Source organism: Phasianus colchicus, chromosome Z (assembly GCF_987193195.1).
Source record: "Phasianus colchicus chromosome Z, bPhaCol1.hap1.1, whole genome shotgun sequence".
Classification (NCBI taxonomy): Eukaryota; Metazoa; Chordata; class Aves; order Galliformes; family Phasianidae; genus Phasianus; species Phasianus colchicus.
In genome coordinates, this window is record NC_143476.1 from 71465487 (window position 1) to 71479536 (window position 14050).

Below are 14050 nucleotides of genomic sequence, written 5' to 3' on the forward strand. Positions count from 1 at the left end.
AAAGCAGATACTTTGGACAAAAATATGTTTTCATCTGCCATAGGAGTGTAAATTAGTGGGCTGTAAGGGCATGCTGCCACCACCATCTCTGGAAAAAGATATACCACTGCCACCATTTTTCATGAACAGCTGGTAAAAGCAAGGAGATACTTAACTATGATCAAAACTATTTTTGGACTCTTTCATTTCCTGGACTGCTGAAGTACTGTGATTTCTTTGACAATAGGAACATGCTAACTAGAAATAAGATGAGTGTCAGAAATATATATTTCTCATACAAAAAAGCATAGCAGCATGATCCAGTGTGGCTCTTTCCCACATAATAAAATGTCCATTTCTACAAGCAACACACTCATAGGGACTGTTACAAGCTAAGGTTTTCCATTTTAAGAAATCATACACAGGTAGCTCAAAAGGAATTCCTTACCATCTACAGATATCATTAATTCTGGGAAGTGGTGGCAATTAACTAGGCCAATATATACTTTTTTTGTTATAAACTGATTCAGTTTTATCTCCTTCACTCCCCTAAAAATTTATCAATATAAAAACAAAATAACAATAATAATTAACTCTCATCTGATAGTTTCGCTGTAGCACGTACATTGCTCAAGTTGTTTTTGTAGAGCTCTAATTCTTTTTTATAATGGTGACAGTCTTCATTTGAGAATGACCTAAAATGTCAGTCAAATGTTTCCTGTTCATAATACAGCACGTGACTTTCTGTATTTATGAGACATTACACCCTAAACTAAGTAAGAGCAGGCATTGCTACTGACCATGGGAAAAAATAGTCATGGAAGTGACGTACTTCCTGGCAATCAGAAGAAAAAGTTTCTGGAAATAAAAAATGGAATCTTCAACACATTTGTGTCCCTGAATATTAAGTAAGAAGTCAGGAAAGAAATATCTTTAAAATTTGTAACACAGAAGGCTCCAAACTGACCTCTTTGTGTGTCACATAAAGAAGTGATGCTCTGGGAATGCAGAAGCTTAGCTTTGACATTCACTTTGACCAAATGTTCTTTCTAAAGCTCAGAGAAGCTCTTAAGTACTGAGATACTGCTTCTTTGACTTCATAAGTTTCATAAACAGGAATTAATGTTGCTGAAGGTTAATATTTAGATAAATAAGGTATTTTGTCCCAAGTGAAAAAAAGGCAAACTAAGGAAATGGAATTTTAAAAATATGTATACCTTTAAGAGAGGTCATGGTTTTATATTTTCTCTTCAGGTGTTTCAGTGATGTCAGGCCTGTGAAGTACATGCTGTCAATTTAGGAACAGCAGTAAAGATTTCATTTTAAGATGGTTTTATATATATAATTGAAGTCTTTTCAAATAGATTCTCTCCGAGTTGACCTCAAAGTTTTAATTTATACTAGTTGTCCGTAGCTTGAAGGTCTTGTTTCAGTAGCGTGGGATTTCTAGGTTATAAGCATTTTTTTTTACTGTATTTCTTTTTCCAGCGTCACATCATCTTTGTTGAATAAATTTGGAAATAAATTTGGAAATCTCTGTTGGCCGAATTCTACCCAGAATTTTCTTACTATATTTTCTACTGATTTTAAATCTGTCGCTTTGAACTTCTGTGACGAGTGACAGCTCTAATAGAAAAAACTGCAAGTTACCTTGTAAATGGATAGAGGGAGCATGAGTACTGTATAACCCTGGAAATTGCAAAACCCATATTCTGCTTAAAATATCCTTGGCTACTGTGTGCCTACATGTACTGCTACAGCAAATTCATGTACCCTATTTGTCCCAGTTTACTAACAGAAGAATTAAAACCATAATGTATATTCCATACTGAGTGCTCTTTATCTGCAAACATTGAATGTTCCTTGAAGGTTTAGAAAAGAAGATGCTTTCAAAACTGTGAAAATGAGTGCTAAGTAATTGTACAGCATTCCAAGGTCTGAGCAAACTAAACAGAACGTAACTGATCTTAATTCTCCACTTGGAATTCTCCTATAGTGACTGTATTCTCCAAGGTCCAATATGATTTCTGTAAAAATCACATTTAATTTTATGAGATGTCTGATGCTGTAGAAGAATAATGAACTGTTTTTCTCCTCTTTTGGGCAGTTTTGGCATGAACCATGATGGAATAGGAAATTCCTGTGGGACCAAAGGTCACGAAGCAGCAAAACTAATGGCAGCTCATATTACAGCAAACACCAATCCTTTCTCTTGGTCAGCCTGCAGTCGGGATTATATCACCAGTTTTTTAGAGTAAGTAATCTCTCAAGAAAAATCATGAGTTATTAGAAAAATTCACACCTTTCAGAATAAATACTTAGTAAAGATACAGTGGCTGGCTCTAATGATTTATGTTTTTAGAATTTAAAAGCAGAGATATGACAAATCAGTGAAGAATTACATTGTAGAGCCCTTTTTCTGTGTATTGGCAAAAGCTTCTAATCTTTTTCGCTCTTCTTGGTGTTAAGTTTTAATCTATTCAAATATTTTAAAGTCATGATCATATTTCTTTACTTAATTAATCTCAAGGTGACAAATAGGGAAGAGGAGAATTTGTCAGTGAGTTACAGGAAGTAATTTTTTGTTTAAATATATGTGTAACATGAGGAAATGCAGGGAAGGGAACAAAGTTCAAGTCCTTTTCCTTGTTCTCCCATTCATGTGTTTTTTTTATGTAGTCTTGTGATTTTTCTGTATTCATTAGCAACTTTCATGAAAATGATCGGAGTTGAAGCTGTCATAGATTTTTATATTAATATCTTTAAACCATGCTAATCTGTATGGCTATGGTGATTTTATACAAAAATAGATGCCTACCAAAAATTCTACTTCTGTATAAAAAAATTAAAATAATCAAAATATACATCAGTATCAAAAATGTGTTCACTCTCTACACAATGCATAATGAAGCCATTGTGTGTAGTTAGCCTTCGAAAGACAGGCACAGAACTGTGAGTTCACTGAGAACTAGTTAATAATAGTTTTTAAAACGTGTATGAGACAGTGGGTTCATGGGAGCAATCTGACGTTAAGTGATAGGTGCAGTGTCATCCGTGATATTATTCTTTAAGAAATAAAAGTTGTTCAGTAATTCAATCACTTTAAGTGGTGGACTAAAACCAATCAAATGGTCTAGTCATTGGATTTCTAAGAACAAAATGGACTTTTCCTTTTTCAGGGATGTTACTTCACAATAATAATTCTGTTTCATAAGGCCTCCATCCAGACCAATAACATTTTCCTTCAGTTGGTCCAAATGTAGCTACTCTCACACTGAATCACTGAATTGTACAGATGTGTTTGGGCTCCCTGTACGTATAATGAGCATAATCAAATGTGTTAATATTAGGGGTTGTTGAGAGGAAAATACTTGGTTTTGGTTACTATATCAGCTTAAGGTGTTCTGTATCACCTCACTGAACAATACACTCACTTTTGTGTGCAGGAGTGTTTAAATGAGTGTCTAGACTAAATCATACTGAATGAATTATTCCACGTGTGTAATGCAGATTTCTCACAATATAAGTTATTTTCTAAGGAGATATGCATGTATTAATTAAACACAAGCATATGAAAAAAAATTTCAAGATGATTGCCAATCATATCTGTTAATTATTAAAAAAGATAAGAGCTGCTCACTATAGTACTCCTTCTAGTATAATATATAGCCAAACTTCAGCTATTAGAAAGAATAGAATTTTTGCATCTGTTCTATGAGATTAATCCACAGTCCAATAATCCTGACTATCAGCTTACATTTCAGGTATTTTCACACAATCACAGAATTGTAGGGGCTGGAAGGGATCTCTAGAGGTCACTGAGTCCAACCCCCCTGAAAAGCAGACTCCCTACATTAGGCTGCACAGATAGGTGTCCAGGTTGGTCTTGAATGTCTCAAGAGAAGGAGACTCCACCACCTCCCTGGGCAGCCTGTTCCGGTGCTCCATCACCCTCACTGTGACAAGTTGTTATACACATTTGTATGGAATCTCCTATGCTCCAGCTTCCTATGATTCCTATGCTTTCTTGTAGTACTGGGGATTTGTCTCTTACTATTACATTTTTGCTGTTTATAGTCTTCCTTGTATTTGTCACTCTCTTTTAATCTTCATTTTGAATTCATAATTATTTTGAAAATGATTTTTGAATTGGTGAAGACTGTTCCACTGGTAGCTAAGTATTTTTTACTTATGTCTTTAGAGAGGGAAACACAAGATACATTCTGTGGCTTGTATTATGCTTCAAATATAATAGTGCTGAACATTTTTTCATACTTTCAAATTTCATTCTGAACAACCATTCACGTTTCTTTACTTGTTACCTCTGTTTATATAGTGATCATTCAGTTTTTAGCTATGTCTGTTAAAAAAATTTAGCTTGTGCCTCTCCTACTCTGTTAAAATGGTTTTATTTATTTACTCTTATCATCTCTAATATTCTTTTCCATTCCACTGAAGCACAGTGAAGTTTCTTTAAGTTTCTAATACTTTTAAGCCTGTGAGATGCCACTTACATTATTACAAAGGAGAATAATACTGTATTGAATCTGTTCCTGTTGTTCTAAGCTGTTTGGTTTTAATGTATTCTTTTAAAACTCAGATTTCTCAAACATGATCAGTTTGAGATTTGTTATAAATCTGTGCTGCTGCTTCTTGTTCGTGGTTTTTAATATCCTAGAAATGAACTGATGCTTTTTTTCTTAAAATAGTTGCCTGATTTTGCAAGGTAAAATAATATTTAAGCGTGAATATTTTTTTCTTAAGTTTCCAGTCTCTCCCCTCAATTTTCACATCACCTCAATGACAGCAGGGAACTGTTAAGGTATACACATATATATAGGACATCTGTCAGAAACCTAAGTCACTTATTTCTTACCCCCTCACTCTTTTTCTTGATGTAGAACATCCTTAATAGCAGATGCTTTTCATTTTCAGGTAATGATCAGTGAGCAAGAAGCAGAGAAAATTAGTGAGATTCATGTAGTAGCAATTCCCTTCCTGCTCCTATAATAGCTGAACAGTTTGCATCCAGACAGGAAAAACTATTCAATTTTTATTTTTTCCTAATTTATCTTCAAAACTTAGCAGCAGATGAGGAAACAGCTGATTCAGGGGTTTAGAGGCAAAGCCTCAAAAGGCACTATCATCTCTGTCTGCAGATGTTTATTCCACACAGATTTTATACTCTTGTCTTTTTTTTTTTTTTCAATTTTTCGTCAAAAAATGGGAAAACATCTGCAACCAGAACAAGTAGACTACAGAAAAGGGTAACAAGCATTTATTTTTCTTGTATTGAATTCACTTAGTTGTACTTAATAACAAGAATAGAGCATGGTGAAATGAAATACAAACATACTCAATTAGAAATGCGAGATCATGAGTCTGTATGGTAAAACATATTTTAGATTTATCAGCATGGGTCTCCATAAAAGTTGAGGCAGAGAAGTCATGACTCCAGGACAATGCATCTGGAATACATTTGCCCAGAAGCTCAATAATTGTTCGCTGTGGTAAGGTAGGTTAATGTGCAGCTAACAGGCTTGGGCTACTGCTTTGCAAGCACACAGTTTTGTACTGTGTGTTTATTTTGTAGTGTTGATACCATGCTGTCCTTTCTCATCAGGCAGAAGCATTTTGAAATAAAAGTCATCATGACAATGAAAGCAGAGCCTCAGTGTTACTCTCTTCTTTTTCAAGATTTCTTAAAATCTGCATCTGGATACAAATTTTCCAGACTGAGGGTACTGAGGAATAGCCATTAAGTATTACTTAAAAGTTGTCGATTCAGTCGGACTCTGTTTGAGAAAAGAGTTTACTTTGTGAGACAGCCAGATAAAGGGTGAATGTGACTTCATGAAAATGAAGTCAAAGCAAAGCTGTGTGTATTCTAATAGGTCCATCAAAACTCCCAAGAATTATGACCTGATAGCCCAGGCTTTGAAATGGCCAATGAGAACCATTTTAATGGGGAAAATGTTTCTTCTAGCAGGTAATAGCTGCTGGCTGCATGCTCTGTGTTAAAGTTAAGGACTGGATTTAATTTATCATCTGAATTGTTTAGCGTGTTTACAGAGGCTTTAAATTTCATTAAACTTTTTATAGAATTAAATACAAGAAGGACTCACTAAGATTTGAAGAGTGAGAGTGCAGTGTTACAAGACAAAGGTTCCAGTGATGTAGAAACTGTTAAAATCTGTTCAGTAAGAAGTGAAGTAACCCTAAAATTATTGTCAGTGGTTGAAAAGCAATTGGTAAAACTTCACTGTGTGCAGCAAATGTATATATATATATAATGCAAATTTTATTTATCCAGTCTTTATTTGTCTAGGGCGTGGCTCTTAAAAAAGAGAACTTTCTTCTTCATTTCATTATTCAGTTACATTTATGGTTGGTAATAACCTAATCTGCTTGATGTCTGGAGTCATTAATCTCTAGTTGTTTAATCTTATCAGTGTCAGATAGGAGAAGGTTTAACAAGAAACCACTTGGCCAGCTCAGTCTTTCAAAGGCAGAATTGTCTTTTGAAGAGGAATGAAGAAGAACCTAAATTCTTTTAACTATTTGAATAAGTAAGATCTATCACAGGATATTCTTGGAAAGTCTCTAGAGTTGCCATACAGCAAGATTTAGCTCTCAGTGACTAGATCTTTCTAACTCTGGAAATGAGCAAAAAAAAAATTCTTTAGTACAAGGGAGCTCACAGAATCACAGAATGGCCAGGGTTGGAAGGGACTCAAGTATCATGAATCTCCAACCCCCCTGCCACAGGCAGGGCCACCAACCTCCACGTTTAATACTAGACCAGGCTGCCCAAGCTCATAGAGATGATGTAAAAAATCTTCCAGTGTCTGTGTTCAGGCATCATGTGGCCAAGAATCTGAGACATACAAATGGATATGCAAGATAATACAAGATACTTTCCTTATATGCCTTATGTACTTTGCATGGCAGATATGCCCTGTTACTCCAGGAGACTAGTGATGATTTTGATATATGGCTCAGTAGGTTTTTCCTAATATGGGTACTGGATATTTAAGAAGAAGAAAAGAACGCCTGGGGACATAGCATGGAGTGAAATATGCATTAAAGAAATAACAAATTATTTACTAAAAAGGAAAAGAGAAAACAAGCATTAGAAGAACATTGTGCAAAATTGAAGTGTATTTGCTATGAAATAGCTAATCAGAAATAGAGCTAGCCTTGTGCAAAAGGCTGAAAAGTAGTAGAACATATCATGAGAGATATCTAGTAAATCCATATCAATATCTTAATTTCTCAAAGTTCAACAATGTTTGCATTTAGTAATCCTGTTTTATCTCATTTTTAATTTTAAACATACCACTCTGAATCATATCTCCATTACTTATGTCCTTATTGTACAAATATTTATGTGTTATTATCTATAGATTATTGAGCAGTTTGCAGAGTTTATTCATTAATGTCAGGTTAAGCAATTTTTGTAGCCCATATAGAAATATATCTTGGTACTCTTTAAAAATCAGTTTTTACTCAGGAAAAATAGATAGTATATATGCAATAAATCTTTTCAAAAGAGCCAAATGTTATTTATAGGTATATAAATAATTCATATTTTTATAGCTATGCAAATATATAAATGCACTGTTTATACTTAAGTTATTTTGGTGTTGGTATTTTCCATGTTTTTATGGGAAATTTTGTATCATGATTAAAGAAAATATTATGCATCCTATCTATATGTTTATCTATATGATTGTTTAGCTCTAATAGTTGGTTAAAAATACTTAGAATGAATCTTCTAATATGTGCTTGCATTATATTCCATATTATTATGAATGAGCTAATCCTCTAACATGTCAAACTCATTTTCTGTGCTAATGTTCTGGATATTTTCGTCAGCCATTGAAGGAGTTCTAATGTAGTATGTATGTTCCCAAGATATGTGAGGATAAATAGTCTAATAGCATGAACCCTGAAGGGTCTATGCTATTTGGTGGTTTTTCTTCTCAGTGGCCTTGCATAAAAAGTGATGTCTGCACAGAGATTGTCACTATTACATGCTAAAGAGTCTAGCATTGACTCCCTTGTTGCTGTCATTTTGGTCAATCAGTTTGACAGAGATGAAAACTTTAAGACTGTGAGCTTTTATAGAAAGATGTAGTATCCTTGATATCCTTTCACACAGAAATAAGATTAATTTTCTAGCCTGAAATATTGTTATACAAAATTTTGAACTTCATTATAGATTATTTTACTTTTGCTTCTTGACACATTATACTGGAATACTTTTGTTAATAACAGTAAAATGGCATGAAGCTTTTCAATTTTATAATGGAAAATAGTCCTAATGTGCCCCATATAAACTCATGAAATTAACTTAGGAAAATGAGAAAGTCCTTGAGTGTGGAGTAAGCAGAATGTGTCTTGAGTTTGAGTTCATCTTATTTCTATAGCAGACAGTGAAGACTTACCCAATCCCTCTTCAAAAATATAAATGTTCTGTCTCTGGTATCATGCAGGTGTTGGTTTTTTTTTTAATTTATATGCAATTCCTATGTAAGAAAAAATCACAAGCAGTGAAACTGATGGTGAGTAGAAATAGTTAAATTTGCAGAAATGAAGATATTTAAAAGTGCTTATCATTCTCACTATTTCTTTTTTTACATCTACACATACAGCATTTCAGTTTAGGTACCCCCACTAATTTTGTAACACTAGTTTTTTCAAGTTCTTTATGTGTTTCTTCACATCAAGAAAGAAGTAATAAAACTGAAGCAGAAGAAAAAAGAAATTAATACTCAGCCTGAGAGAAGTAATTCATAAGTTTATTACTACTTACTAGACTTTTTCTTGCTTTTTTATTGATAGAGCTGTTTTTTGTTATGATAAAAATGCTGTCTTCAGAGAATGTCACAGTTCTGGCATGGTTTGGCCTGTTCCATGACTAGTGGGGAGGGGGGACCCATGGACCCATGCCCTGGAAAGTGGGAAGGGAAAAGGTAGGCAGATGGGCTTAAAAAAATAGCGGCAGCAAGCTAAGGGAGAATGCTAATTTACTAAATATGATACCAGAATGCAAGATAATACAATACCAAATAATTGAAATTGAACTAATAAATCAATTAAATGAGATGGAGAATGTCCAAAAATCAAAGGCCTTGGTCTAATGCTGAAGGTGAGACGGCTAGGGAGCACACCCTGCAGTGGTGAGCAGAAAAAGAAAGGATAACAGTCTTGTAACACCCAGTCAACTTCAGTACATTTAAAGATTAAGGCTTTAATCTGTAATCTAATTTGTGTAGGAATCTATATGCCTGTGGCCAAAAGTAATGATAAATTTTTAAATAGTTGTCTTTTTACAGGATAATACATTACATACCAAACTCTGCACTAGTTGAATCTGTGTAGATATTCTTGTTGTATATAGTGTCAAATGTTAAGCTTCCCATGGCTTGTTTAAACAAGTTAGTATCTGCAGTTTGGTTTGAACAATGCAGAATGCTTAGATTGTATTGGATTTATTTCCATATTGGAAGTATTAGCATGTACTCCTCATGCACATACAATCACAGAATCACAGAATCGTAGGGGTTGGAAGGGACCTCCAGAGATCATCGAGTCCAAACCCCCTGCCAAAGCAGGATCCCTACACCAGGTCGCACACAACACTGAAATGCTTTAGATTCAGAAGAACCTATGATAATTTCTCAACTTCAGCCAAATGCATGCGCTTGTAGTAATTACAACTGGAATATAGGGACAAATATGTTACTTTTTAATGCTAGAATCAAGTATTTAACATCTTAAGCCCTGATTGGGTGAAAGGAAGGATTTTATGCCTTGGTTTGGGGTGGAGGGAGGTGCAAGTGAATCATATGGAATTTATTGGGATAAGAACCTGAATAGCTTTTTTATTGTTATTACTTAGTTGATTATTGAATTGGTTGCTGTATATTCAGATGTGCCAGTTATTGTTTGGGTTTTTCCACAAGGTCTGCTCTTGTATTTTGAGGAAATTAATAAAACAGGGTTAAAATGAGGTAATTAGCGGTATGGTTAAACAGGGGCCTTTTTGTTTTTATCTGCAGATGAAAGAAGTAGAAAATTGGAGATCTTCACAAAACAGTGTAGAACACTGACTATTGAAATTATGTTCCTTTGGCAAGGTGCATGGAAAAGATTTGAAAAAAGATACATAAGTGCTGGCAAAATTTGTAGGAATGTCAGAAAAAAATTGCAAGTGTTGGCATAAGAATTCTTTAAAAATCCTCACTTATTCACATGTGAATGAGAGTAAAAAAGCATCTGTCCTCTTTCATGCTCACTGACTAAATAAAACTGAATAATTATAAAGTATTCTAAACAAAAGAATTTGTCTGCCTTTGGCTTTCTTTGTTATTTGTTCCACTACACTAAAATATTGTGGTTGAATATGGGCATACATTGAAAAAAAACAACAGTGACTGTAAAAGAATATAAAAGTTTTGAAACTAGGTGATCTTAGTTAAAAGTAATGGAAATGATCTTTGGATCCATATTTTTATTCACCCAAGTAAAGGTAAATTCTAAGACCTGAACAATTTTTATCACTGTAACTATTTTGTTCTCTCACATGGAGGAGTAATAATGCATGTTAAGGTCCTAGTTCTCTGGTCATTTATTCATGTTGAAATTTAAATGTGTTTTATATAAATCAGTTCATTTGTGTGTATCTGTTATGTTTTCAAGTACTTGCCTGTTTGAATGATCAGAAGGATCATTAAGAATTATAAACTTAATTTATTTGCTTAATTTGTTTATTTTTCTTTCTGTGACCAAACGTAGCTATTCTTCAATGAAAACAAGTAGGAACCTTTAAGCAGAATTGAAAATCAGTCTTGAGTGGTTAAGTAATTATCATACTTTTTGAAAGGATAACATATGACCTAAATAAGCATTTTTGTTAATAACTACAATGAAAAATTATTTTGATCTCTTAATTCCCTCTAATTACTTTTTTTTACCGTGGGTCTACCATTGTATTGTTTTTTTTTTGCTGAAATCATAGTTGTTTCACACCCAGGGCTGTTAAAAGTAAGAGCTAGATACATTATATCATTGCTGTGATTTACAGTCAGTAGAATTCCTAATTCCTTTGGTCCTTTATGTTGAACAGTTCGGGCCGTGGTACTTGCCTTGATAATGAACCTCCCAAGCGTGACTTTCTTTATCCAGCTGTGGCCCCAGGTCAGGTGTATGATGCTGATGAACAGTGTCGCTTCCAGTATGGAGCAACATCCCGCCAATGTAAATATGGGGTAAGAAGTCTTAATCCTTATGCTGAGTGTTTTGCTTAGTCACTTGTATATATTCTTTTATAGCATAAATTTTTAGTTAGATGCACTAGTAGGTTATGAATTCCCAACAGTGTTCTATCTGGTATTATCATATATAAGCAAAGGGTACATTTTAATCTTTATGCTGCATCTTTTGCTTGAGTCATTTGTGTATGTATTTTACACTCAGATGTGTGTGTAACAGTGAGCTGGAGAAGCATTCTTGAATGCTAAGATAGAAAGGAGCCCAGAACATATTATTGTGCTCCTTGTAAAGTATACTGCATAACTTTCACTGATTTCAGTTAAATGGGATCACGCTCATGCTCTATTAATCTTGAAATATGAAATCTGTTTTGTTGATTTTAACTTTTCAGTTGAAAGTTACGTTTTGAAGTTACATTTGTATTTTTATCGATTTGTCAGGTCTGTTTTATTTTTTGCTGACAATGAGTTCGTTGTTTCTCACATTGTTCAGAGCTCTTTTGGAAGGGAAGAATAATTGATTATGGGAGCAGAGTAACATGAAGCTAGACTGAATAGCATATTGAATAGCTAAGTACTAGCACTGCTTTGGCTGCAAGTACCAGTGTGCAGTATTGAAGGTAAAGAAATTTACATTAGCATAAAAACTTGCTTACTTAATATTTTAGTGCATTATGCAATACATTTTAAAGTATTATTTAAAGAAAACCTTGCTGCCCAAAATATGTAGTAAAATGATGCACTTTGCTATACTTACCGTTAAATAATCCACTGACAGTAAATTAAAAAAATCTTAAATGCTTTAAAAATACAGAGCCAATATTACTAATTTTTTAATTATTGATTATTCAAATCAATTAATTGAATATCAATTAACTAATTGATTTGAATAATCAGTAATTACTAATATTTTAATTATTGATTATTCAAATAAAACAATCGTAATCAAGAAATTCACTCTGTTTACTTCTCTAAAGGCTAGCTCCAAAGAAAGTATATTAAAGGGATATTAAATAACCCTTGGCTGATAAATATGGTATTTTTCTTGGGATGCCTCTTTGACAGATAGGCAGAGGATTTTAAAAGCTATACGTAGCAGGCTGACTAGCTTGCAGGGTCTTCTGTTCCTGATCCTCATCAAACCTGTCTTGGCCTTTATTGTGCCTCTGTAAATTCTCATGTTCCACCACTGTTCTCTAAGGGCCTTGTTCCCTGTCACTACATCTAAAATTTTTAATCCTTTTTCTTGCAAATTTTCATACTCTTTATTTTCAGGCTAAGGAAATCTGTAGGTATTTAACTTACTATTTATAGCACAGCCTCTGGAGAGACATTGCATTTGAAAATGCAGGCAATTAGAAGTACTGAAGATGTAGGTAATTATAGACTCTACTAAGTCTGCTTTCATTTTTCATAAAGGAATTCTCCTATAGTTAAAAAAAAAAGGTTAAAACTAAATTGAAGCAATGGTTAAAAGATGTGTTCATGTGACATCACTAGTCCTCTGAATTGGTGTAGTGTACTACGCTATGCTGTCTATGAGCATGACTTACAAGAGTTTCAGAAAAAAACAAAATCCTATTTTTAATAGCAGAATTTAAACTCTATGCATTTCTATATCAGAATATTTCAGAAGCCTGGTGATATCCAGAAACATTATCTTCCACAGCTGTAATTTTCTGAAAATGCCATCATTATGATCAAACAGATTTGAAGTAATAACATTGAAGGGAAAGAATGCAGATGGAAAATATTCACACCAGAAAAACATTTTCTTAAGAATGAGTATTTAGAACTGAGTAGTGGAACTGGATGGCAGTACTAGTGAAAGTTAAGTTAAATTTTCTCTTCTGCTCTATAACTATCAGAAGTAAACAGTCAGAACTTTGAATGTTTTTGTTTGAAATAATATTCACATAATGCTATAAATAGTTCACGGATCTCAGTCTAATGAGTATGCAACTGTAAATGAGAAAACAATAAAAATCCTTATCTAACAGTGTATCTGGTTGTTGTAATGACTTTTTTCTAGTGGTGAGCCCTTTCTTATTGAAATGCCTGATAAAAAAGGAAGACGTCTAGCAAATTTTCCAGTAAGGATGTTTAATTAAATTGTAAAATAAAAGGAATTCAAGAAAAAATTTGTTGCTGTTTCCTCTTGCTCATGTTTTTTACTAATTTATAATAGCAAGACATGACATGAGAAATTGTCATACTCTCAGGTCAAAAGAATTAAAATTCTCCTTTAGGCTCTGATATAAGTGTCAATATGGCATTTGGTGATTTAGAAAATATTCAAGGTCTTTGAAATTCTGCTCTAATGTGTGTCTTATTAACCTCTAGAAAAACTACCTGTTTTGGCCATATAGTTTTGATGACGATCTGTATTCATTGCTTTTTTTCCTGTATTTCCACATCCAGTCCATTGTATTTTTATTCTAGCTGTTTGTTGCTTTTGTTCATAAATTAAGTTCTAATTCAGAAAAGCCTTTCTTCATTTAAATACATGAAGGTTTCTCTCTCACTTAGGAACTTCAGGTGTTTGCAGAGGTGTTTGAATGATTAAGGCATAAGAACTCAATTACTGAAGGGACCATAAGACTGCTTTTCTGTGTGTGTTTATTGACAAGGAATTCTGCAAAGCAGAACTAGACCTAACGGAACTCTCTGTTTCAGTCACTTACAAGCAGAACTCTTCCAGCAAAAGTATTACAGTGTTGATCAGATTTTCTTCAAATATTCAGCAAATATTGCAAGCAAGAATTTACAGAGCTATTTTAGCATATTTATTA

General features: G+C 33.7%; 1 protein-coding gene across 8 annotated transcripts in view; it reads left to right on the top strand.

Moving 5' to 3' along the window:
• Positions 1-14050, top strand: part of ADAMTS6 (ADAM metallopeptidase with thrombospondin type 1 motif 6) — a 160150-nt gene that overhangs the window by 80003 nt on the left and 66097 nt on the right. For all 8 annotated transcript variants that reach the window (XM_090132549.1, XM_090132552.1, XM_090132550.1 and 5 more), the window contains 2 exons: positions 2087-2233; positions 11114-11255. In XM_090132549.1, coding sequence (XP_089988675.1) covers positions 2087-2233; positions 11114-11255 — 289 coding nt within the window. The remainder of the gene's footprint in view (positions 1-2086; positions 2234-11113; positions 11256-14050) is intronic.